Below are 24,773 nucleotides of genomic sequence, written 5' to 3'. Positions count from 1 at the left end.
TTATAATACTTTAGTTTGCATTGATATTTTCAGTTAATTGTATTTTATAGTTGTTGATGTGTTTTTTTTTTTTTTGCTTTTTATGTAAATTTCATGTTGACGTGTAAAAGTGCCCTTGTGGCCTATTTGCTGAATGAATGTTGAAGTTGAAATTTATGTGAAATGTAAACCAGCGTATTTAATGATACATTATCTGTAGAAAAGCCACTGGCAACAACTCTTAATTAAAGTTCGGTCCCCAGAACTAGATTTATTGTCCTCTAATCTATATGTATAACAAAATTTGAATCTAAACACCTTTACTTTCATTTACATAGCAATTCTCTAGGCTTAAAAAAACCATTAGAAATCCCTTTTGTAAGTCTTAGAATCCGATACGTCAATTCAATCGGTACCTACAAAAAAAAATGGAAAAAGTCTTCCATAAATGTTTTCTCGAACCCTCGCCCCTTTCCGTCTCATTTGTACAATTGGATAAGAGTCGTTTTTCCTCGCAGTTCGCTTTTCTATGAGAATTTGCAGTAAAATGTCGATGGAGGATAATTCTAAACGAAATAATTCATGTAAATTCTCTACAGTAAAATCTGGTAACGAGGTGTCTACCTACATTTGACGTCTCGGTATGTTAATGGTCCTTAATTTGAAACTATTATTAATTATTACTATTTGAATTAAGTACATATTAAGTAATTAATTGTATTATGTTACAAAGTTTTGATTGTAACAATTGTACAGCGAGCGACAAATTCGCATGGACACATTATAAATGAATCGTGATTTCAATTTAACAAATTCCATATCGAACCCTAAAATGATTGTGTTATAATTCAATTTGAGATCCAATAATCGGTTATGAAAAGCTTTGTAGAGATTTTTTTTATACCACGACGATGGCAAGCAAGCATACGGCTCGCCTGATGGTAAGCAGTCACCGTAAGCGATAGAGGTAAGTTATACATAAACGCAGCCTGCATATTTGAAACGTTGGGGCCAAATAGGGAACAGTTCGGGGCTATTTTGTGGGATATTTTTCTTTTATTTCTGCATGAATATATAATAATCTAGTATAAAATCATTTATATTTCACTTTATAATTAATCATTATAGTTTTTATTAATCTACGGATTCTGTACAAAATTATGTAGTAAATAATTATCAAGAATACGTCATGTATTTATTCGTATTGGTGCAATACGTCATGTCTATTAAGAACAATGAATAAAGTGGATACATATAATACATAGAACCAGGTTTACATTCTATGTTTGTAAATTACTTTATTATTTTAATAAATAAATGTATCATATAATCAGCCTCGTGAAATGACTCGTTATTTCTTATCTTGATTATACCATTAAGTGCATAAATAAGCGGTGTTTTATTAGTGAAATATGATGTTATCATCAGCATAGCGGGTCCAGACATGAGGGTCATTTGAGTGCCGACGAACCCTGAACCCTGGGCCCGCATGCTTGTCCATTGTCCGCGGAACAATGTCAACTCGTACTCGACATTTATATCCTTATAAAGTGCCATGAGAAATGCTCATGACTCGGGGAGTTTACTGCATATATAGGTGCTTACTTTAAGGGATAACCTAACATCGAGGTCGCTGTTTTAACATTAGTTTTGGAATTGTGAAAATGATTACGGGCGTTTTCTAAAGTATTCCTGTTTTCCTGTCAATACGAAATTTTACCGTCGGACCAAGCTAAATCAGCACAGACTATGCAGTGTGTCACGTTATATTGCTATGAAAATGTGATGTTTATAATTTCAATAGTTATTTAACACATAATCTAAGAGCCGCAATGTAGGCATTTTACCCGAAAAGCCAAGACAAGATATTGTAATCAAAAATATTCCTTAATATCTATCTATCTATCATATTTTTATAGGTATTCGTATCCTAGCATCGGTATACGCAGCAAATATGTACAGTTAGTTGCAAAAATATGTATCGAGTGAATCGTCTCATAAATATGGTACTATGCTATTATTACACTGGAATAAGATGCTATGGGACATATTTTTGAGTAAGATGTGTCCACCCATATTTTTACACTTTAATGTACATATCTTAAAAGAAGCGAAATCCAAACAAGCAAGTTCTGTACGGTGTATGTACATATGCACACCGTTTTCAAGCCACTTTCGACAACTTTCTTCCTTCCTATCATCAAACAATTAGAAGGCACGTTTCAGCCATTACTGGTAACAGTTCCTTATTTCAGCCGCGCATGGACTAGCTTTGTGTCATAACACTCGGTACGTATTTTTAATGGCCTCACTATAAACAACACGGCCGTTGCCTATTCATAAACTGATTTCTAGTCGTCTGTGAGCTCGTCGCTAGTGTAAATTTACTCCTAGTTTCTAATGCTACTTACAGTGTGAGCTTCAGTAACCTAACAGAATTTAGAATCTTGAAATATAAGTTTTTTTTTTTCTGAAACAACAACGGTCAAAATCTTGAATTTGGTAGTTTTACAGCGCCTAATAGTGTTTTGCAGTATTATAAAATTTTATCAATTAAATAAAGCGAGTTGCAATGTAAGAGATTCCTTTAATTACCTATGTGTGTAAGTATAGTATGTATTATCTCAGATGATTTTTTGGCTCCAACCCTAATCTGTTAAACAAAAGGCATTGTTTCTTTTGTGCACCGCGGTGATTACCTTATTTCTCATTAGTGAGAAGGATCAAGCAAGATTAAAAGGCAACTTTCGGTTCCAAAAGCAATTGGTTTGTTTTTAATTTGGAACCTTCTATATTTCAATAATAAAAGCTCATGACGTCATGACATTTTCAATACGTCCAATTTCACGAGCTCAAAAACCTTATTTTTGAAATCCTGACTGAGCTGATCAAAATATGTACAGAGTGAGAGTTTTTGGACAATCCAGACCCAATAATAAGTATTAGAGGACCTATATTTTTATCGTTAATGGTTTGACAGCTTACTAAGGCCAACGGTGTAAGTATGTATAATCTATAGTCGTTAGGTATCTATAATTGTGTTGGTTGTTTGTGAATCGCAGCCCGCGAACAATGCTCATCGTTGCCATTCCGCAGGTATCGGTGCAAGCGCTCGCTTTCACCAAGCTTAGGGGTTTGTAATGTTTAGGTTATAACATCGACTCCAAAGTTCACTTTCGTCTTACCATGAAAACGTATTAGGTCCATCTCTATGGTGCGGCCAGATATGAAGGGATTCGGCGAATATTCCTGATGGCGTCTGATTCATTTTCCTTGGGTAGCGAGAGAAGCCATCACGAATATTCGCCCCACTCCGATATGCGTGACCGCACCCTAAATAATAATATGAATATTCGGCCGAATGTTTGGTTCAGATCTTACCTAACGGAATATTCTGGCAAATTATTCGGCACATCTGTGTCATTCTAATAACCCATTTGAAAAGGCTTCAATTACACGTACATTAGCAGCTAAAGAAGAAACACTTTCTAGGAAATTCCTTAAAAAAAATATGTCAAAGGCTAGGGCAAACAATTTTTCAACACTCCAAATAATCATTACATCCTATGTATTCAACATGTCATGTCTCATCATGTGTTTTAATTACAACGGAAAAACGTAACCTGAGGGAAGAGAAGAAGAGACTACTTTGCCAAATATTTGGCATTTTGATCGAATAATTCAGCCAAATACGAACATTGGAAATATTGCCGAACACGGCGAATACCAAATACTATCTAACTGAAGATTCGGCCCATCTCTACTTACTGCAAACGATAAAACTTACCTTCTGTACAACACTTTGAACTTGGGGTCATATAATTTTAATGTGAGAAATGCATTAGCATACATTTACAAAGCAATATCGTTCTGTAGGCACGCTAGGAGATTATGTCGATGAATTGTCAATGTTAATTCAACTGTTCAAACAGAAATGTTAATATGGGCGCTAATGCTAAGTGACTTCTAACACTTTTTTATAAAAATCTTATTCTAGAAAATGTTAGGCATAGCTTTAGTTTGTTACATTAGTATATTTTAGTTACTTCCCACGTCTGAAAAATTATGTAATACTTACTTAATCCTTAAATTATTAATCCATATATCAGCTACATTTATTAAAGGCGTACTCTCATACTAAATTCCCAAAAACAATTTTTCACCTCGACCAGCTTCAAGTTTGCCGACACACCTAAACGAACCACTCAATAATTTCAAGTAAATTAATACGGAACAAAAGCGCAGCATATTTGGTAGGACGAACTGTACGGCCCTCGAGACCGTTAGAGGTCCTCGAGAGGTTCTCAAAGGGCGGCATTGAGCCGATCTTGACCGGCCGTCAACTCTATGACTATGACTAGTATTCGGCAACCTGTCCCGCTTCCGGTCCGTTACGGCGAATACATTTGGCGGGGAACTTACGTAATAAAAATATTTGTGAATTGGATCGTAAAGCGCGTTAGATTAATGCGGGTGCGACTATGTATGACGCGGCATTAGAAGGTAGGTAGTGTGTTTTGAGTAATTTTATCCATTAAAATGTCTGAGTTATTGAATAAAGACTATTTCATTTACTGTTTATGGTGAATAAGAACTAAAATACATTTCACTTTGGTACTTACTAACTTAATAACTCCGTTAATATTAATGTCATAGGTGAAATGCGATATTTATACTTTAATTAGGTCTTTGCGGCATTTATTGCTGCAGTATAAGCTCTATTTTGTAAAATCGAATGTAACTTGTCTGTCACAATAAATGATATTCAGTTTTCACAAGTCAAACTCCGCTTGGTGCATCGATGTAAAGCATAGTTCATATAGAATTGGTACGCACTAGAAGATTGTTATTTTTTTAAGTTAATAAAATAAGAAAGTTATGAATGGTGAATTTTAAATAGTAATATATTTAGCTTTCAAATATGTATGAATTAAAAAAAACTCTGTTGTGTAAATAATTACGAACTGTTTTCATAATGGACCCCCGTCATTTTCTGCACAACACTTTTGTCGACATTTTTGGGGTGTTGATTTCTTGTAGATCGCAATGAATTGATACCCTGGACAATTTGACTAGTCTTATTTAATTTTTTTTCATGATTGCCCAGTAGATGTTGATAGATTGAAATTGGGGACAGTTCGAAGGATTCATCTCGTGGGGTATGTAATTGGCCTGATTATTAGCATACCATGCCAAAACTTTTTTTGAGTAGTGGCAGCTGGCTAAATCTGGCCAACATTTCACAGGACCGTTATGGGATCTAATAAATGCCAATACTCATTTCTCTAAGCACTCTTTAATATAAAGGTCCAACTTCATTGTTGACTATGTTATAAAACTTTTCGTTTTACAGCCGCAATTATAAATTCCTTGCCATATCATATGTTTTTTTGCGAATTTGTCAAGTTTCACGAACTTATATTTTTCGGGTAAATTACCTCTATTATTGGCCATATAAAACTTCGAACCGAGTAGTTGATTAAAATCGAGTTTTACAGACGTCTTGTCGTCCAACAAAAAGCAACCTTCGAATTTTGTCAATACTGGGTCGTACAATAGTCGAGCTAGTGTTTTAGCTTGTCGGATCTGTTGAACAGTCCGATTTGGCTGTTTTATTGGTCGATAGCTCTTATAGCCACCTCTGAGGTGAATCATCTTTATCTTTCTAGAAGTTTCTTTGATTTTTTGGGACAAATCGTAATTAGACCGTCCTGAATTTTGTTTGAGTGACCTTGGGACTTTTTTTCCCAAAATCTTGTTATTTGTCCTAGACCTCCGATTAGTTTGTGTTTTCCTGTCGGCTGATAGACTCTCCTTGTAACGTTTTATGACCCTACAAATACTAGCTTTTAGCATCTTAAGCGACTTAGCTGTCTTTGTCCGGGATCGATAAGAATTTTCGAAGTATTTGTGCACGATCAATCTCCTCTTTTCAATTTTCATTGTCGAAAATTTAAAATGCATAAAGCTAGGAAAATAATATTTTCACCATTAATACTTTGAAGGTTGGTGATTGAACTGTTATTGTAATTTTTTTTCCCGCCATGGAATTATTATTTTTTAAACATTGCTAATTATGTGCCAATTCTATATGAACTATGCTTTAGGTCAAATTGAAAGTGCTACAATAAACTTATAACATAATTACTTCCTGAATGATCAAAAGACATTGACTCATTATTTATTCATAAATGAAGTAGATAATAAATATTAATATAGTATTGCTGAGTCACATTTATGACTTTAATGTATGCAAAGAATAATTTTAGCGCGTCAGAGTCAACGCATCATATGCTTATTACATTGAAATGTGGTTTCCTGTATTCGGATAAACTTGTTTTTGTGGTTTTCTGGTACAGAAAATGTGGACAAATTGCCCAGAAGTACTATTTGATAGCAAAAAACAGGATAATGTATTTATTAAAACATTTACTGCACTTATACCTAGAATTTATTTTAAGTGGTGGTACCAAAATCCCGTGTACTTTTAATATTGGCTATTTCCTTTAGAGATAAACGAAAAACTAAAGCTAGCCAACAGCGGCATTATGGTCGCATTTTTATCACCTCTCATGTCTTGCGTCACTTTCGCACTTACATACTTGTTAGAACGTGACAGGCATGGTGACAAATGATAAAGAGTCGACCATATTAGCTAACAGGATCATCTTAAGGGACTATGTAAACGGACAGGACGCGTGGCGACACTGGCGAGTTACACACATACAACCTGGTACCTAACTACATGTTATATATAGTACATCTCAACTGCATCGTACAACCGCACGAGCGACGCGAATCTAAAAACGAACGAGTCTCCAACGTTCAATCTTTTGCACGGCAATATAAGGACGATCACATCATTATGCGAGACGTGAACGCGTTGCACGTATTTTTAGCGAATGTCCCACGCGGGCGAGATAGGCAACGATCCCAGAGGTGAACGACCGACTTATTTTATTACGAACGCATTATAAGCCTAAAGACGTGTTTTGATACTGCCCTCGAGTTCGCCCACGTATTAAATGCAGTTTAATTATGTTTATTTCAGGAATTCCATTTCATTTGTACGGTTAATTCTCTTTGCCGTCAGATTCCGAGCCGATCAAATAACAAAGATAAGACTTGTGGTGCGTATTAATAAATAATAATAATAAATCAAACTTGTTAATTACGCTTATCTATTCTCACTAACTAAATGGCGTTGGAAGAGTAAGTTTCTTTTTAGACAGGCGTAGTCAAGATTCCTTGTTACTTACAAGAGAAAACGAAATAATAACCGCATTCATCCGAGTATAACATGAAATGGACCAGTACTTCACACAAAAACATTAATATACTCTTTTAGTCCTCCAGTTAATAGTCTTATAGTACCCTCTAATTAGTACCTTATAACATCGTTTGAAATACCTAATTGAATTAAAAACAATGGCGATGAAGAAAACGCAAAAAAATCAAAGCAATTATAGACGATTAGTTGCCTGATTAAAACAATAAAAGTAACATTACACGATTACATTAAATCAAGTATTGTTAACATGTAAGTAACACGCTTGTTACAATAATACCCGAGTCGGTTGTGCCGCAAGACACAAGTGTTATCGCAAGTTCTGTGGTTGCAGTGTTATAACAATTACGTGTATACATCGATAAACATAATCGAGGTTACTAAGAAACAAATAAGATAAATAATACTCCGCTACAAATAGGATAAGGCTTATCAGACTACAACAAGTACTACGAATTTTTACCCACCTTTTGATATTAAGAGCCCGTTAATACAAAGTTCGAATTGTTACACGTTTTCACAAAAGCAAATGCCATGTAAAAAATCACACGGAAACTAATATTTTCAAAGGCAGACTACAACCAAAACCTTACTAGGTTCAAGTTGGCTAGATAGAAAAAAACACAAAACATGTCTAATTATCATTTATTTTCAAATGGATATAAGTACCCTCCATACCACAGCACTGCAGTATAATTTTAGTATAAAATAACTCGTGATTTTCGACAGAAGTACTTATATTTTCAGAGATATTGAGGTAAAACGATATCTTTTGCTTTTTTTTATTTTCCTGGTTTTGTCCCTTTGGTTTTACTAGTGGCTCTGTGAGCTAAAGAACTCGCGAGTCGCGATCTACCATGACTCCGTCACTTGGGATATTTTCCAAAAATTTACTTCAGTAGCTACCAAAGATCACTTGAATAAGCTACAGACGGACAGACACATTAAAACTATATGAGATTCTTAACCCCATTTAGACGGTTCAAGAACGTGCATGCGATTTTCTTTACATTGTGGTATTCGGTCTATCGACTGAATTTATGGTAGGCACCTACTTTGTAGTTACTAGTTAGAAATGTATCGAATATATCCTTAAAAAGGAGAAATGGGATGTTATTGACTACGGAACTATAAAACCTGAACATTGTTTAGTGATAATTAAAAATGATATTGACAATCGGAAATGTTATGTAAGATGGAGCGTGCGAACAATAGGCCTGTTGCGAGAAAAAAACAATAACGAGTGACATTTATCAAACCAGTAATACTAGTTTGATATAAATGAATAAAAAACTACAAAAAAGACATGCTATTATGATAATCAGTAATGACAGACTATAATATACCTAAAGTGCAACGTATAAAGAGTCATTAACTGCGCAATATTCTATGACAATAATCCAATGAAAAATAAACATCCTCAGACTATAGCAAATAATAAGATTTATATAATGAGCTCAGGAGAACAAGAACACAGAAAAAAATAGTATGTAATTAAATGGTAAAACCGGGAATAATAATTAAGACAGGCATTTTAATTACAGGTATGGTAAGTAATCCATTAAACTAAGACATTCTTTCGAAACACGAGAAATCAAGCAACTAGTGACATAGAGCAAGCCGTAGGATTTTTGTTAAGCCACATTCGGGTAGCTGATCTTCCACATTCCATATATGAATGAGAAAAAAAGAATTATAGATCTACCGTTTAACCGAGGCGGTTGGTAAAAAAAAAAGAAGTTATCATAATCAGCTACGGACTCGTTGAAGGCTTGGCTACAAGAAGCAAAAATTTAACATATATAGCATAATAGAATATATACATATTAAGTAAGCAAAAATTAATAATTAGTTTTAGCTCCAAAACTCAGATACCTCGCTACTTCAACAAGCAATATAATATTTGTACTTATATTGCTATTTCGGGAGTCTAGGATAGATGATTGTAACGGGTGGACGACCGACCTTTATTGTCGCTAAGTGACAGTTTTGTGAGTTGCTAAAAAGACTATCCATAAAAAACTATAAACACGTTCAAATAATTTTGAGCAGCACAGTTCACGTAGCTAATTCTGGTGCCGAATGTGCATTAGGTGCGGAAATTGAGCCAAGGCGACATGATTGCTTTTAAATCGAGTTACCGTGCGATGCACCGATGCATCCAGCGAGGCGCGCGTCATTCGAGACGCTAATTACACTCAACGGCGACACTGATATGAAGCTCAGTAGAGATTTATGGAAGCCATATACAAATATATGTGGTAGGTATGGTATAAATTACATATCCTGTGACGGTTTAATCATTACACAAAACTGCACAGCAATTATCATTTTCTAACAAGTACAATTTTTCTGCAGATGGTAAAACGTTCAGATCTGAAACTATATTTTATATCTCTACGGAATTTTATAAAGCAAGTGTTTTGAGATTATACTATTAAATTGGTACGATATTCTACTAACCAAACCGAAAACCTGAAGAACAATAACGTATTGTTACGATCTAAACTTTCCGTAACTTTTTTTTTGTGTTTTAGGATTAGGTCTACCCTAAAACTGCATTTGTTTTGAATACAAAGGACAAGCCGTGGTTTTTCAACCAAGACCGTGGTAATTTACCCCCTCATTACTGCGAAGTGCATGTATCAGGTAAAGAACTTAATGATGATCAACAACACATTTTTAAAACTTTAAAAGTTAAGGAAGGTTCCAAGAAGTTGAAGAAATATCGAGATAAAGTTAGGTAGTTGAATAAAATTGAATGAAACAATGAAGAACAAAATAAAGTCGCCGCAGTAGGGTCGCGTAATATTACTTTGAAATTGATGTTAAAGAATACATGTTTGAACCGGAGCAGATAAACGAGAATGGGTAAATGAGAATTTTGATTGCTACATTCTATAAATCGATAGAATCAAAAAGAACACATGTGTATAATCGAAAGTAATATCTTGTTACATCGAACACTAAACAATTCTCAAAAAGTTGTCGAAATCGGAATTCGTCATACCTAACGTTATCGTTTTCTATTTCATTAAATGAAGTAGAGTAATCAGAAGCAGGAAAGATAACGCAAAAGGCATCGAACGAAAAGGTAAACGACACAGACTGGGAGTTTGTTTATTTTGTTTGTCACACATTGAACATGACTAAAACGTTATCCATGTTGATGCAGTCAAACCCCGACATTGGAATGTACTCGCCGATACTGGATTTAAAAACCGGTCGGAATAACATTTTTTTGTACTTGAATTTATTCATAAGCTGGTTGCTATAATTAGCAACAATATGCGAAAAAAGTGAGCCAGTTTTGAAATACGTTTGGGTCGATACCATCTCACTTTAAGAAGCTTTCAAAAAGGTAATTTTGAGGTTAGAAGATAGAAGGATATCAACCACTTAGAGATGTAATTATGTACCTATTTCCAATGTGATTTTCACAACAACAAAAAGTTACTCAGTGACTAAGCTTGTTCTGGTAACTTTAATCAAGAGCGCTTGAGGAATCACAAGTAATAAAATTATTCACACCTTGATCATGACTCACGTAAGGGAATAACCAATCCGTGAAGACCGGTGCACGGTGTTTCAATGAGTTCCTCGATACATATATCAGGCAAGTTTCCACATTAGTCTGTCCTAGGTTCAGTTATGGGCGATTTATTAATGCTGTCGGAAGACCAAGCACAAGGTGTTAAGTACACCTGCTTCTTATGCTGGCACCTTTTATCGTTAGGTGTAAGATGTCAATTATGGATGAATTCTAACAAAGACGAAGTAACGTAAATTGTGGGCAGTTTACTTGTACATGTTTTACAACATTTGTGTCACTAATTTCCGATAAATTAATATCACGACAGAGAACGCGGATCGTTTGTTTAATGTTCAATCTAATCCACGATGCAGTTTAGCGACAAAAAAAGTGTCATGCTGAATTTATTCGAGAACCTACAAAATACTGGTTACCCAGAATTATAATTCCTAATATATACGAAAGACGAAGGAATTGACAGGGCTATAACCGAAAAAAAATAGAAGTTCGTCAATTGCGGGTATTTTTCTCTGTCACTCTTGGTCTTAGTGAGAGTAAAAGAGAAATATCCTCGCAAATTACGAATTTAGGTATTCGCGGTAGGCCCCCAGATTCGGTGAACACCTTTCGGCGTATGAAAAACTAAACAGAGTCGCAAAGCAGTCGGGACATTTTGAATGCAAGTCATCCAAGATGGATTATCGCAAGGCGCCGGACGCGAATCAAATATTGCATGTCGAGAAGATACTTATTGCCGTCAATTTGCGTAATCTCAGTTGCAAGCGTTAGCAATCAATTTGTACAATCCAGTTGTATATATTGACCGAAGGCAGCAGTGCAACTTTACAGGTCATTAATATTTATGAAGGCAGTGTCCGCACAATTATCCACTTCACGAATTTGCGTGATGAACGCTGCCTGGCGTGGCGTTCACGATTGCGTGAAAATTGTGCTCCAATTTTTACTCAAAGGAATTTGTATTAAGCATTTGAAAACGAAAAGAATAAATCGAAAAACCCATGACAACAATGACAACGTACGTTTACGTTATCTGTTCTAGCGAGTTTAATATACGATAATACGAGTCAGAATCCTGCAGTGAGTCCTTTAATATTTGACATGCTAAAGGGCAGGTGTACAAAATAAAATATAAAATTTGTAAAAAAGCATACAGTCAGTTTCGTTGACAAAAAAACTCCCCTACGTGAGCTACGCGAAAGGGCGATAGTAATTGTTGAAATACCCTAAAAATATAGTTTTTTTTAAGAACACATTTTTAACATAAAAACGTCTAAAATTTCGGCACTGCTTACCGAAATTTGCCTAGAGCTCAAGACGCCAGAGCAACCTAAAACGGGCACCAGTTTCAAGAATCCATTCCGTCGATAAATCCACATGCATGGTGTTTTTTGGGACCGAGGTCGGGATAATCACCTCGGTCGGTGGCGTAACATAACTTCTCATCGCCCAGCGGCGGCAGCGAGGTCAGCTCCCGGCGGTAGCACTGCACATCCTCATGGCTCACACACAACACTGGTAGGGCACGGCACAGGCACTGTTGACACTGATCGGGCACTGGCACTATGTCACTGTCACTCGGGGTCGGGTCGAGACGGGCGGCGCGCACTATCGACGCCGATGCATTGGCGCGGTCCTGGCCGCGCAACAGCTGACGGGAGGCGCAGCGCCCCCCGCGCGCGCCGCCCCACTCCCTGCGCGCTCTTCCTGCGCGCGCAGCCGGTGCGTGCGCCACACCCCTCGTCCCTCGCTTCACCTCTAATCCATTATTTACGGACCGTCGACCGGTTTCAGGCGCGTTCACTCTGCCTGTCGCTTCACGACGATCGTTCAAATTTAATGCCCTTCCTATGTCCGGCCTCTAATGCGATAAGATTACGGGCGTCGAGCTCGGGATCCGCACGACGGCTCCAGGCCCGATCACATCAAAATAACAAATCGCGACAGTAGAAAATACCAGTAGGGATATAGTCAGGAACATGCAGAGCATCTTAATGTTCTAAGTGTACGGTGAATGAACCCACAAAGCAAGCATTGGCTGGCACTGGTACTAAAATCGCCATAATCTGTTGCACGCCACAAATACCTTTTGTGGCACTAAATCAAACTTGAAACCATAAAAAGGTTGTAAAATTCATATTGAAAAAAGTAGGTTAAACTCGTCAAGTTCTATCGCGTAGGTACATTTCGTACTTACACCGCTCGACACGTAAAGTGCCTGTCAAGTTCTCAACATAAAAACTTTCTGGTTGACCCCTCTTGTGGTTCGTTTATCTCAGGATTTATCTTGTTTCCTTGGAAACACGTTTAAAAGTTATTCGTTATCGTCATTCTCGGAACGTAATAACATTACCATTACCATCAACCCAGCTAGAGAAAATTCTTCGATCATAATAGGTATGCTATGGATAAGAAAATACAGGTTGTCTTTCATTTAGCAATCACTAACGGAACTTAATTATCTATTATAAGATTAGGATTAGGGATTTTCAAGCTTCATGAGCAAAAATAAATATTATCGTAAATCGTTTACAAGTATACATTTCATCTCAACATGAATAATTGCAATGTCGGGCTTACAATATCATTATTGGTAGGTGAAGCCTATGGGGGAAGTGACTTCGATGCAGGAGATGCAAGGACAGTAATAATACCGAACTTAATTAGGTAACCCAGTAGAGATGAGTATAGCGAGCACCAAAATAAACGTGATATTAACAGAACAGAGACCACCACGACGATCGCTCGCGCAGATTGCGATCTTCACAACACTCTCATATAAAACATTAGATACTGTAAAAAGTACACGATGTTCTCGCTTGGATGGAGGTCTGGATGGAGGTCTCGCCGGAGGGTAGTCGCAGTGTTCCATTACAGTTCCCGGTAACATTAGCGTCGAGCGAGTGGACCGCGAGATACCCCTGGATCCACTTTCGACCGACAGCCATAGAAATCACGTAGTTCGCGGAACTTGGTTACCTGTGGGCCCGTGTGGCGCGCAGCGAGCCAAGGTGAACGTTCGGGCCAAGGACGGCTCCGGGCGGCGGGAGGGGCCGGCGCACGTCCCGCGCCCTCGAGACAGTAAAAAAGATCCCAACCTTCGGAGCAACCCGGCAAAAAAAGGGCCCAAACGGAACAAATAGGAATAAGAAAAAAAAAACAAATAATAGCAGGCTCAACAGAATTGTTCAGGCATTTCGATGGTATAATTAGAAATGATGTACGATTTTCTTAGAGCATGTCACCTGCGCCTACGCACGCGGGTCACGCTGCGAGGCTGCGCGTGCGGCTATGATGTAATAGACGAGCGATAAAAACGACTAACGGAAGAGGTGCGGAACAGACCAAACGGACAACGGTCCACTAATTACTTCGCTGAACAGAAAATAAATACAGTACGGTTTTGTATTTCATAGTGTTAGGACGTCCAAGACATTTAATATTCTAAAGACGTGGCCATCTCAATTTCAATTATTCATGTCTGCTTTCATATTCTTCAAGCATAAGCTTTGAGTTTTTTGTAAAGAGTAAGGAAGACTTAAAGACTAGGGAGCTACGTTAAAATGCCAAGACCACTTCCTAGGCGTCCTGGCCCGACCGGTTTGGTCGCACATTGTAATACTTCCCTAACACAAAAAGAACCAAGCGAAACACCCGTGCCGCAGCCTCTTACGACTTTCATTATCATATCTTGCAGGATGAAAATTATATTAGTGGAAAAACTAAACGGATTCCATCATAGCTCAGCGAGGCATACCTCACGGCAAAAACATCCTTAAGAACCTGGCAGGACTTGGTGCTTAGTATGTTCACAGAATTAATTAACTTGATAGAAGCATTCATTTCTTGAAGGTTTTTATTATAAACTGCTGGGAATTCACTTTCAGGTTTGAAGTCTGAGTTAACTCAAAGTTATCTCATATCGAATTTACATCAACCTTCATAAATAGAATCTCCAGAGTCATCCGTACGCGCGTGCAAGGAAGCGTGACATTCTGTGCTCCTCTAGCGTGAACGCCGGCGGGCAGGAGGGAAAGGGACGAGGTAATGTTACAGTTAAGCAGGAACTCTATTTATATGCAAATATAACCTCGACACCTGTTTGCGTATTCTCGCCTTGTCGCTTTGTCGCTCAGTTTGCAAGTTTCGACACTAGATTGCGCAGAGTCCGAGGTACTATAATTGTCGCATTTGAAAGAATCATGTTCTCAACTTAGGTCCAAGTTTAATCTTAAGAAATTACATAAGTTGTCAGTGCGGAAGCAAACGCGTTGTTATTAATCTCAGTACATTTCGCTCGCATAAATGTGAGGGAGACGCACTGACATGCATTCATGTGTTTTAAAATTGAAATTTGCCTGCCATGAGGTCGGCTAGAATTATTTTACTAATCGCCTAATATGCAAGATCTCACCAATAGCCACCCGCCATTCACCAATACCTGGACACTTGACATGAGGGTCTGATCTCAAAATGTTACTCGGTTCTGGATTACCCTACTAATATTATAAAGTAACTCTGTCTGTTACCTCTTCAAGCTTAAACCGCTGGACCGATTTAGATGAAATTTGGCAGGAAGATAGTTTGAAACTCGGTGAAGTTTTTATTAATAATATTGTCAACATTCCACGCAGACGTTTTCGTAGGAAATGGGTAGCTAATCTTCTCCTAATCCTCGTTATGTACAGGGAGTGGCAGTCATTAAGTACGGAATATCCTATGAAAGTTTATTCCTTGTCTAGTCTCATGTGCCATGCTCTTTAATCTTGTGCACACTGAATCAAATACGTGTTTGATAACATTATTCAAAGTGTTTTCGCAATTAAACGGTAAATAAATCATAAGTTGGCACTTCGTGTTTAAATTGTTTGACGAGCGCTCGGCCGATGTCAATAACAGCGTTCGAGGTTCGCGTTTAGAGTAATATATGGCGTGGAGGGCGCAGCGGCATCGGGCTCGTTTATCACGGGAGATGGGCCCAACGTCCTGTACTCAACCCTGTCCAGTATAAGGAGACTCCTGGACTTGTATGAACTAAGCTTAATCAGAGGCCAGGTATGGAATGGTTTTCTGGATATGGTTTGGTTTGAGAATGACGACGATAAATGGACCGTATTTGTCGCCGGGATTATCGAATTGGTCCAGTCGGAATACCCCAGTACTAAGCGATGCATTACATTCGGTAATTACCCATAACTTTAGCTTTGTGATTATTAGAAAGATATGGAACTGTTATGAAAAGATATTCCAGATTCATGTATGTGTTTTATCGCTTGTAGGAATTTATCCGCTTTGCTTCAAGATGGTGATAATTCATAATTCTTTACTAGAATCTGATAAAAAATACCTTCATTATCTACACAAGACAATAAGCATATGGTGCTTTGGTGCTTGATCTCTAGATAACGCTGAAGTTAACTGTCTTCATGCTAATATTCCGGTACAGGTAATACAACAATACAGGTAATAATATCCAGTTGCCAAATAGTAAAATCTTAGTATTTTTATAGTATCACAGAGCGATACTTGTAGAGTTCATGTTTATTGTTAGAGTTCATAATCTCCTCGTGTTTGTTACAGACGGTTTACACCGTATTTTAAAATATAAATGTGATATATTATTGATCTGTTTTTAAAAGAAAAGAGGAATCCACGTCACGTATATCCATTACCGTCATATTTCGCTCCCAACGCACGAAGGTCAGCAAAGAGAAGAATCAGAGCCCCGCCGAACATTTGTCATACTCTGATGCCGCGCGGTGTCCTGAGTGCATTTCTATGTACCTACATTACGTCTGTCCTTTCACAAGTATCTATTTGTTTTGTTGCGGATTATTATAAGTAAATTAAGTAATCCTGCTGAAATGTTACGTCAGCTTATATTTTGTTATAGTACATTGTGCAACGAGGGGGGTAAGTGAAATTTTGGATACGAGGGAATTAAAGACCCGAGTTTGCAATATTCTTACCCCCAGAGTTACACACAATGTTTTTCATCACTCTTGCGAAGAAAAAACTAAATTTTAAGCGAAATAATTCTTAAAGACGGTGACATATCAAACATTCGTCCACCATTTTGTAATTTCTTGGCAGGTGAGGCATCCAAGCTTTACATAATTTTCAATCGTGGCTGAATGTCGAATAGGCCTGTGCTATTCGACATTCAGCCACGATTGAAAATTATGTAAAAATATTTGAAACGACTGTTAAATTAATCAAATTAAATAATTTTAAATATAAACAAAATATTAAATTATAAACGTCAGTATTTTAAAAGTAAAACTCATTTATGCTACTTGGTTTATATGAATAAGTGACATAATAAAATAAAAAAGCTATAACTCCCTAGGGAGTTATAGGTTTTTGTTTTTCACAATCCATAACTCCCGCGGGAACAAAATCGGCATTTGTCCTTCAGCACACCTGCATGAAATAAGATATTTTTCGAGCAAGTGTGATGGAAAGGTAATAATCGTGCTCAAGAGTCTAAAGCCTAGGAGTTGAGAGGAATTAATTTAAAAACTTCGCTGTCGTTATTTAGACACTATTAAAGCTATCGGCTTTGATACACTGCCGCTACCTGTTGTTACATTATTTTTCCTTCAGTGTAAAAAATGTATTTCCTCCACCTATGCCTTATTTAATTAGAATTTGCTGGCTGGCTGTTGTCTAGAAGAGGGTTCTTTTTGATACTCCGGGTTTATAGGATGTTTCACAGCAAGGCTATGTTTTGATTAATGTAATTTAAGTAGGCAATTAAGGTTCATATTGTATTGTATGTGAGGTAACTATAAAACGTGTTTGTAGTCGCGTGGCAAGCCGGCTGTCCGTCAGGCTTATCGCCGGAATATCATATCGCGTCACGGAGCCATCGGCCGCGGGAGCGACGCCCGCGCCGTCCTTATTCGTCCTTTTGGACGATGCACCGACAAACACACGGCATGTGGTTTCGTCGAGCGAATTGTTGTTTTTGAATGGATTCTCTTATCACCAGCGGGGAAGAATCATAGAAGGTTCTTTCCACGGCAAGCATTACACGAGAAACCATTTTATTGTGTAAATTGGAGTGTAATGACGCAGAACAAGATTACTCTGCTTACCAAATTCAAGACACTTCACCTTTACGGCACTCAACAGGGTAATCAGCTCGATTCGAACTTTAAGATACGTCAAAAATTTGATAAAAATACGATATGGATAGATACGTCAGTGTCAAAAGTGACGGTTCTTCAAACAAAAAACGTCACTTTTGACACGGACATATCTAATCCATATCGTATATTTAGGAATGATTTGACGTATCATGAAATTCGAATCGGGCCGAATAAAGCATTTTATAAAATTCCTTTAGGTTAGGTTAGTATGAGAAGAATTATGTAACAAAGTTTTATGTAATTCGTTCACCTTAACTGCACTGTGAAATTAAAAAGCACAGTGAATTAGTCAAGTGCAAAATCGCACACGATCGCACAGTAAACAGTAAACAATCGGGTAGTATGTAGTAAAATCGACCCACACTTTCGGAGCAGAGACGCCGAGTTCTCAATTACGGAGATTCCGCCCATCTTCCCCCCGTTTGCCACCATCTATTTCCGATTCACCCACACTTGGCTGTGCCAGAGATGTTAACCTGTAAACAATGAATGGACGTATCAATAGCCGTGTGTATTTGCGTAACACTAACGACCGATGCTTTATGACACATAATTACGTTTCAGACCGTCAATTGTACTATAATGTTTTCCATTTTGATGCATTGGACACGGAACGTTTTCAAGTTGAAAACAAACTCATTACGGTGATGCGAGTTGTAACGGCGCGAACGTGCACGTTTTAATAATTTATTTTAATTTTTCAGACGGTATTTAGCTTGCAGCCGTGAGCCGGCAGCCTAATTCAAGCTTTGTTAATCAAAGCGAGCACTCCGACTAGGCAGTGTATTCTCGACGCTTACCTTTACTTTTCGCGAACGTTCAGAAGGGCACCAGCAGCTTGAGATCCATGATAAGTTAGCGAAAGAGAGGGCTTTCGTACCTAACCGGATCCCCTAAGCAGTTGACGTGGTATGTAAGCGATTGGAATCTCCTACGTGTTTCCTAATAGACGGGGATTAAATCTCCGCTTAGGTAGCTTCTGAAGAGTGCTTTTAGAATTTACTTAGCTCGTAACGATATTAATAACTCGACGGAGCATCTGAGATTTAAATAATAATAAGGAATCTTTCACGTTTCTTAAGCTGTTGATGCTGCTAGAATAGAATCACGTTAGATACCTATCACGACGAAGGACATAGGAGGGCAGAGTAGTCTGTAGAGTGCATGTGACGAAAATGACGAAATACGTCTTTTTACTCAAGTAGGGTTAATTACTGGCCACTCTTTAATACCTGGCCACCTTATAACAGTCTCGATAATCCGTACACAGGCTAGTCGGAACGTCGCTGTAATCCGAACTGCCAAGTGACCCCTTTAAGCCTTTGCCTGGTCAATACGAGTATAACCCCCCGGCAGACTAAATTAGACGGGTCCCTAAAATGATTTCGCATTTCTCAATGCGATTATGTAGTGTTAAGTTAATTTTTAATAAGTTTTTTTTTTTTGTTTTGGAGTCTGATTGTCAATTCTGAATATTTATTGTTCAGAATATACCTATGATTTATTAGTTTTATAACTAACATAGGTACTATAATCCGAACGCTCCGTGAGTCCGAAAAGAAGTTGTTTTTTTGACGTTCGGTCTATTGAGGCCCTACTGTACTAAAAATGAATTATATTGACCTACGAACAGAATTAATTTTTGGTATAAGATGTCAATAACTGGCCACCCTTCAATAACTAGCCATATTATACTAAAATGAATTATGTTTATGGGGGAATATAATTCATTTTTAGCATAAGGTGGGTGGTTATTAAAGAGTGGCCAGTAGTTGACGATTTCCCCTATATCTAGCAGAAGATACTGCACATACATTGTAATTATTGGTCTTCTATAAATACAATGTAAAACAACAGCCCCAACGTATTTCGCTATCAACTGATGTATGTATGCCTGTATGGGCTTATGCATGTAACCTCAGTAGCCAGGTTTTCTTCCTTTTACTTTTAATTCTTCAAATCAATTTTAGAGTTTAGGTTAAATCTGAAGCAAAAGTTAGAATGAAAGCGCACTTTGATGTCGGTCGGTAGCCGAAGGCGAAGTCAAATTCGGAGGGTGAATACGCCCGAGGCGTCACAATTCCAAGACAAGAGTGTATTCAATCCAGCGTCACTGTGGCCTAAAGATCCCTAACGAGTAGGTACGCGTAAGCAGATAGCGATTTTACACTGGCTCGCTCCTTTAAATAATTAGAATAACAACCCAAAAGACGCCGCCAGCAGGATTAAGTTTTTGGGCAAACTATCGTACATCAAAATCCGTGACATCTCGAAGAGTACTGGATGCAGCCAAGTGACAATCGCTTATAGAAAACGTCCCAAAACGGTTTTTTCGATTAGCATTCGTCGATAACGACTGGCATCAGTGGCATCTTAGCCACGGCATCTGGGGGCCTACCGCGAAAACCGAAATTTGCAAATTGCGGGGATCTTTCTCTTACTCTCACTAAGACGTGATTAGAGTGACAGAGAAAAATGCCCGCAATTGACTAACTTCGATTTTCATGATTATAGCCCTGGTCCTGAGCCTTCGATACGCCCGTGCTTTATAAGCGGTCGGAACACTAGGGCGCGCCGCGGCGGCACTACGCTGGAGCGTCTCGCGTCTCCTGGAGTCTGACCTACAAACGCTTCTCCCGTAAATATTTTGTTGCGCGTTCCTCCCATCGAATATTTATGGGCTACGGAGCGCCGTTCCGATTAGAATGCCGTTTTATTGCAATATTGAGGGCGTCACAAGCTTATTTCGTAGGTACCGTATATATCTTTGAATATTTTACAATTCGGGATTGCATCAGAAGGAATTTGCGATGAGATGGATTACTGGATTGTTTTTGTGAAACCTGTTGTTAGCTTGTCTAATGCTTACAGAGAGACAGAACAATGTTAGAGAAGTCTAATGTTAATTGTGCGGAAGTATATACTCGTGCACGCAACGAACTTACAACTCCGTGAGCGGAGCGCGCTCTACAGAATCTACAGAAGCTTTTCCTGTCCTGCTAGCTAGCGCCATCGAAAATGTTACAGCGAGTCTTCCTACATTCCTGATTAGTAGAAGTGATGATACACTTAACATCTGTGTTGGGAAAGGTATAGTTTTTGCGAGGATCACGAAAATGGTATAGCAATTTGTGGTTTGCGCGAGACAAAGGACCGGTCAGGCCACACACGGAGCTGATAATTAAAGCGTCATGCTGGCGGCTGGGTAATAATAATACCGTCTAAGGTAGACCTTATCTCATTGCAATAAGGTTTACGAATGGTCAATTCGTGTGCGATGGTAGGTACGGCCTAGCTGAACTAAACGGTGCAATTTTCACAAGTGATTAACGTATCGTCGTTAAACGCAGTCGCAGTACTGTTTGGTTAAAGAAGACATTAAGATACCCTATACACCTATAAACATTTTGAGTTTGCTTAACAATCCAGACTCCAATACTCATAAAGTGTACATTATAAGTTAACTACATATAATAATGCACTTCAAAATCATCAAGTTGTTACTAATATACTTACATCTGCGAAGAAATTCAAAGGTGTATGTGAAGTCCCCAATCCGCATTGGGATAGCGTGGGGACTGTAGCCCAAGCCCTCTCGCGCATGAGAGGAGGCCTGTGCCCAGCAGTGGGACGTATATAGGCTGAATTATTAGTTGTTACTACTTCGTAAAATAACCTCGTAGTTTGCTTGATAGCAAATGATCCATTGTATCATTGCATTTTGCATTGTAGTTTAAGCGGGACACACTAGGACGACAGGAAATGGTTAAGGCATTAAACCAACGTGCAAAAAATAATAATTACAGGACAGTCTCCTGGCAATCCTGGAATTCTTCTTGAATTGTATTGGATAAGATGCAATATTGTATGTTAATAGGTTCTAGCCGTTTTGCCACTGGTCGCATGAACCATCAAATCAGGACCGCACGTTAAAAATGGTTTTGGGGAGATCTTGTTTGAAATAAACGTTGATTATTATCGCACTCTAGCTTGCTGCATATAAAAGGTTAGGTATTTATGTCCCAGCACTAGTCTAGGCGTGGAAGGAGCATCGGCAAGAAGAGGTCGCAGCGAGGTCCGTGGCGACGATGACAACAATTTTCTAATCAATCGACCGACCGTCGACGCCGGTCGCCTGTCGCTGTGACCTATAATTTTATAGCCGTATATTCCCATTGTTTAGACTGTAGTATCTAGTTGGTGGCACGCGCTGCGTACACGTTTTGTGTGAGATGATAGCAACATTTATATAGAACATGACGCTGTACGCAGGATAAGGTAGTTATCAAAGGAAAAACAAAGCCTCATAGAGCACAGAAAAATAGGATGTTTTATTGCAACTGTGGCCTCGAGATTCGTAACAACTGGAGGTGATTGATACAGTACTATTAGTTTGCCTAAGGAGACTAGGTAAATTTTGGAACAATAAAATTAAAAACCCTAACATGACGTAGACGCAAAGGCAAAAGCAAATGTAAAAATAATAAAATTTTAAATTTAAAACTAATACGGGACTTAATCGCTTAAATTTACGTTTATTATATGGCCTGACGTTTCGAACGTGACGTTACGTTCGTGGTCACAGGCAGACTGGCGAGGAATTGTATCAACATCTTGCTGCGCGGGTTTTGCGAACTACCCTCACTTATCTTGATTATTCACTTGTACGCTAGGGTTGTCACTTTGCCTACACACAACACTCACGACATCCGATGGTATGTGTTGGAGTGTTTTTTTAACCCTTACATTTGCTATTGACTGGATTCCACGAAGACGAAATTCCCTGTCCCTCATTTTGATTGAAATTTCTGTGTTTTCTGATTTCAAATGCTTGGCGTAATTTCCTGCTGTAGTAAAGACCTTCCGTTGAGAGGACAGTGGGATTGTGGATCTCATCCAGTGGTTTGGTCCCGACTGTAGCAAATGTTCGGCTACCGCAGACTTATTTATTTGACGTTTTTTAACAGCCGCGATATGTTCCTTGACCCTTTCCGCTATGGTGCGTTTGGTTTCCCCAATATAGGAAAGGAACTACCACAGCTGCATTCAATCTTATAAACGCCCGGAGTTTGATAAGGGATAACATCTTTTGCTGACCTTAGTTGCCCCGCCACCTTGGACAACGGCATGTACACAGTCTGTATGGAATACTTCCTTAGTACCGTACCGACCTTGTCCGTCACTCCCTTGACATAGGGCATAAATGCCGGTCGTCTTGCAACATCTGGATGCTTCCTCCTCGGTTTTCGTCTAGGTTGCCGGTTGTCCAACCTGTACCCATTCTTCCCGTTCCGTATTAGTTTTAAAATTATTAATGAAAGTGTTGGTTTCAATCAAAAAATTTTTGGCAAAATTTTCATTTTTGGTACAAGCTTTTGTCGCTGACAGTACTTTTCTTACCACAGCCAACTAATACTCATCGAGACACTTCTTAAAACCCCAAACACAAGTAGGTTGCGTTGTTTCATCACAGTTTCTATGGTCACCTCCTGTCTCCATCATCAGATCAGCTCGATGATAGAGAAAAATCAAACCTTAGGTTAGGTATGCTGACACTAAGTTCGCGAAGATGTATTTATATTTACATGTAGTTGTAGTGAGCGTGCTTAATTACATTTTTAAACTCATTAGTGAAATGCTTAGAAACAGAGCAGTGTTTTCTGGAATCGTGTACAGTCATTAGGCCCAAGTGCTAATATCTGTACATTCTCCAGCGCATTTGGTCCGCCGTGGGGCATAAATCGTGTTTAAGAGCCACTAAAGTTTAATATTTATGTGACATTGTGCCGTCAGCGGGCAGTTAGTGTGAGGTGTGTCGATGGAAAGGGCCTAGACTTTATTTAACCAAATGTTCAACTTTAAGTATGATTAGTGGTCGGTGTGAATTGAGCTTGACATAAGTTAGATTAAATTCGGATTATTTATTGAGTCACGTTAGATTAAATTACCTATACTTGTCCAAATATGTACTTGCCCATAACCGTCAAAATTATGCCCCATAGTTACCGGAATTTGTACAAGGACGCACGATACACATATATGTGAACGCATAACCGTATTTGTGCGTTCAATTTATTGTAGGTACCATTACTACTCGTACTATTAGTACGCAGCTTATAATATCCGCGCCGTTGTTACCGAGTGCGTAAATAATAAGTCCATTAGGCGGTTGCGCCGACATCTATATTAATTAGCGCTAACGATCTAGACCGCAGCTCACGGCCCGGCGGACACACGCGACTATTTTCACAATATTTTATCCGACGCCTAAAAGCATCCGGCAAAAAGCGGTGTCATTTTCATATCTTCGTTAACGCCATGAAAATGAAGATTTAATTTCGGGATGTATGGTGTAATAAACGAATCAATTTATTTTAAGTTGAAACAGATATTTTCAGGAATCTTTTTTGTGTGCATGTGAAAAGGTGCTTTAAATCAATACAGGAAGGTTGTTAATAGGTTGTTTTCGCCGCCCCACTTGTATGTAGATGCGCCGTACGTGTGATAGGACGGTGTAACGGAAATGTGCCCGCCAAAGCTGCGGGTAGACGATAGGAAGTGTCCTCTCATCTAGTGCCCTATTTATGAGGTTGGATGCACTGCTATCTATATATTTGTTATGTACATAAACTTAGGCGACATTGTTAGCCCTCCAGCTAATTCCTAAGAAATGTTAAATAGGGATAAAGAGATAAGAGACGTGTTAAATAAAGATAAGAAAGTTTAGTTAAAATTTTGTTTTATGGATTTTCCAGTGGTAATTAAAGGTCGAAAGTTATATTTTAATGGCGATGTAAATAAA

The 24,773-nt window shown here is 38.4% G+C and overlaps 1 protein-coding gene across 3 annotated transcripts in view; it reads right to left on the bottom strand.

The window, feature by feature from the left end:
* Nucleotides 1-24,773, bottom strand: part of LOC133517308 (zinc finger protein jing homolog) — a 160,384-nt gene that overhangs the window by 31,877 nt on the left and 103,734 nt on the right. Inside the window, exon 1 of one of the 3 annotated variants that reach the window (XM_061850559.1) lies at nt 12,234-12,649. The exons of 1 other annotated variant lie outside the window; for it this stretch is intronic. In XM_061850559.1, coding sequence (XP_061706543.1) covers nt 12,234-12,253 — 20 coding nt within the window. In that variant the 5' untranslated portion in view covers nt 12,254-12,649. Of the gene's footprint in view, nt 1-12,112; nt 12,650-24,773 lie in introns of those variants that run through there. One more of the 3 variants, XM_061850560.1, reaches the window with a different exon arrangement.

This window comes from Cydia pomonella, chromosome 4, assembly GCF_033807575.1.
Source record: "Cydia pomonella isolate Wapato2018A chromosome 4, ilCydPomo1, whole genome shotgun sequence".
NCBI classification, from domain to species: Eukaryota; Metazoa; Arthropoda; class Insecta; order Lepidoptera; family Tortricidae; genus Cydia; species Cydia pomonella.
The sequence above is the reverse complement of the archived record's forward strand: the minus strand, read 5'-3'. Positions and strand labels throughout refer to the sequence as shown.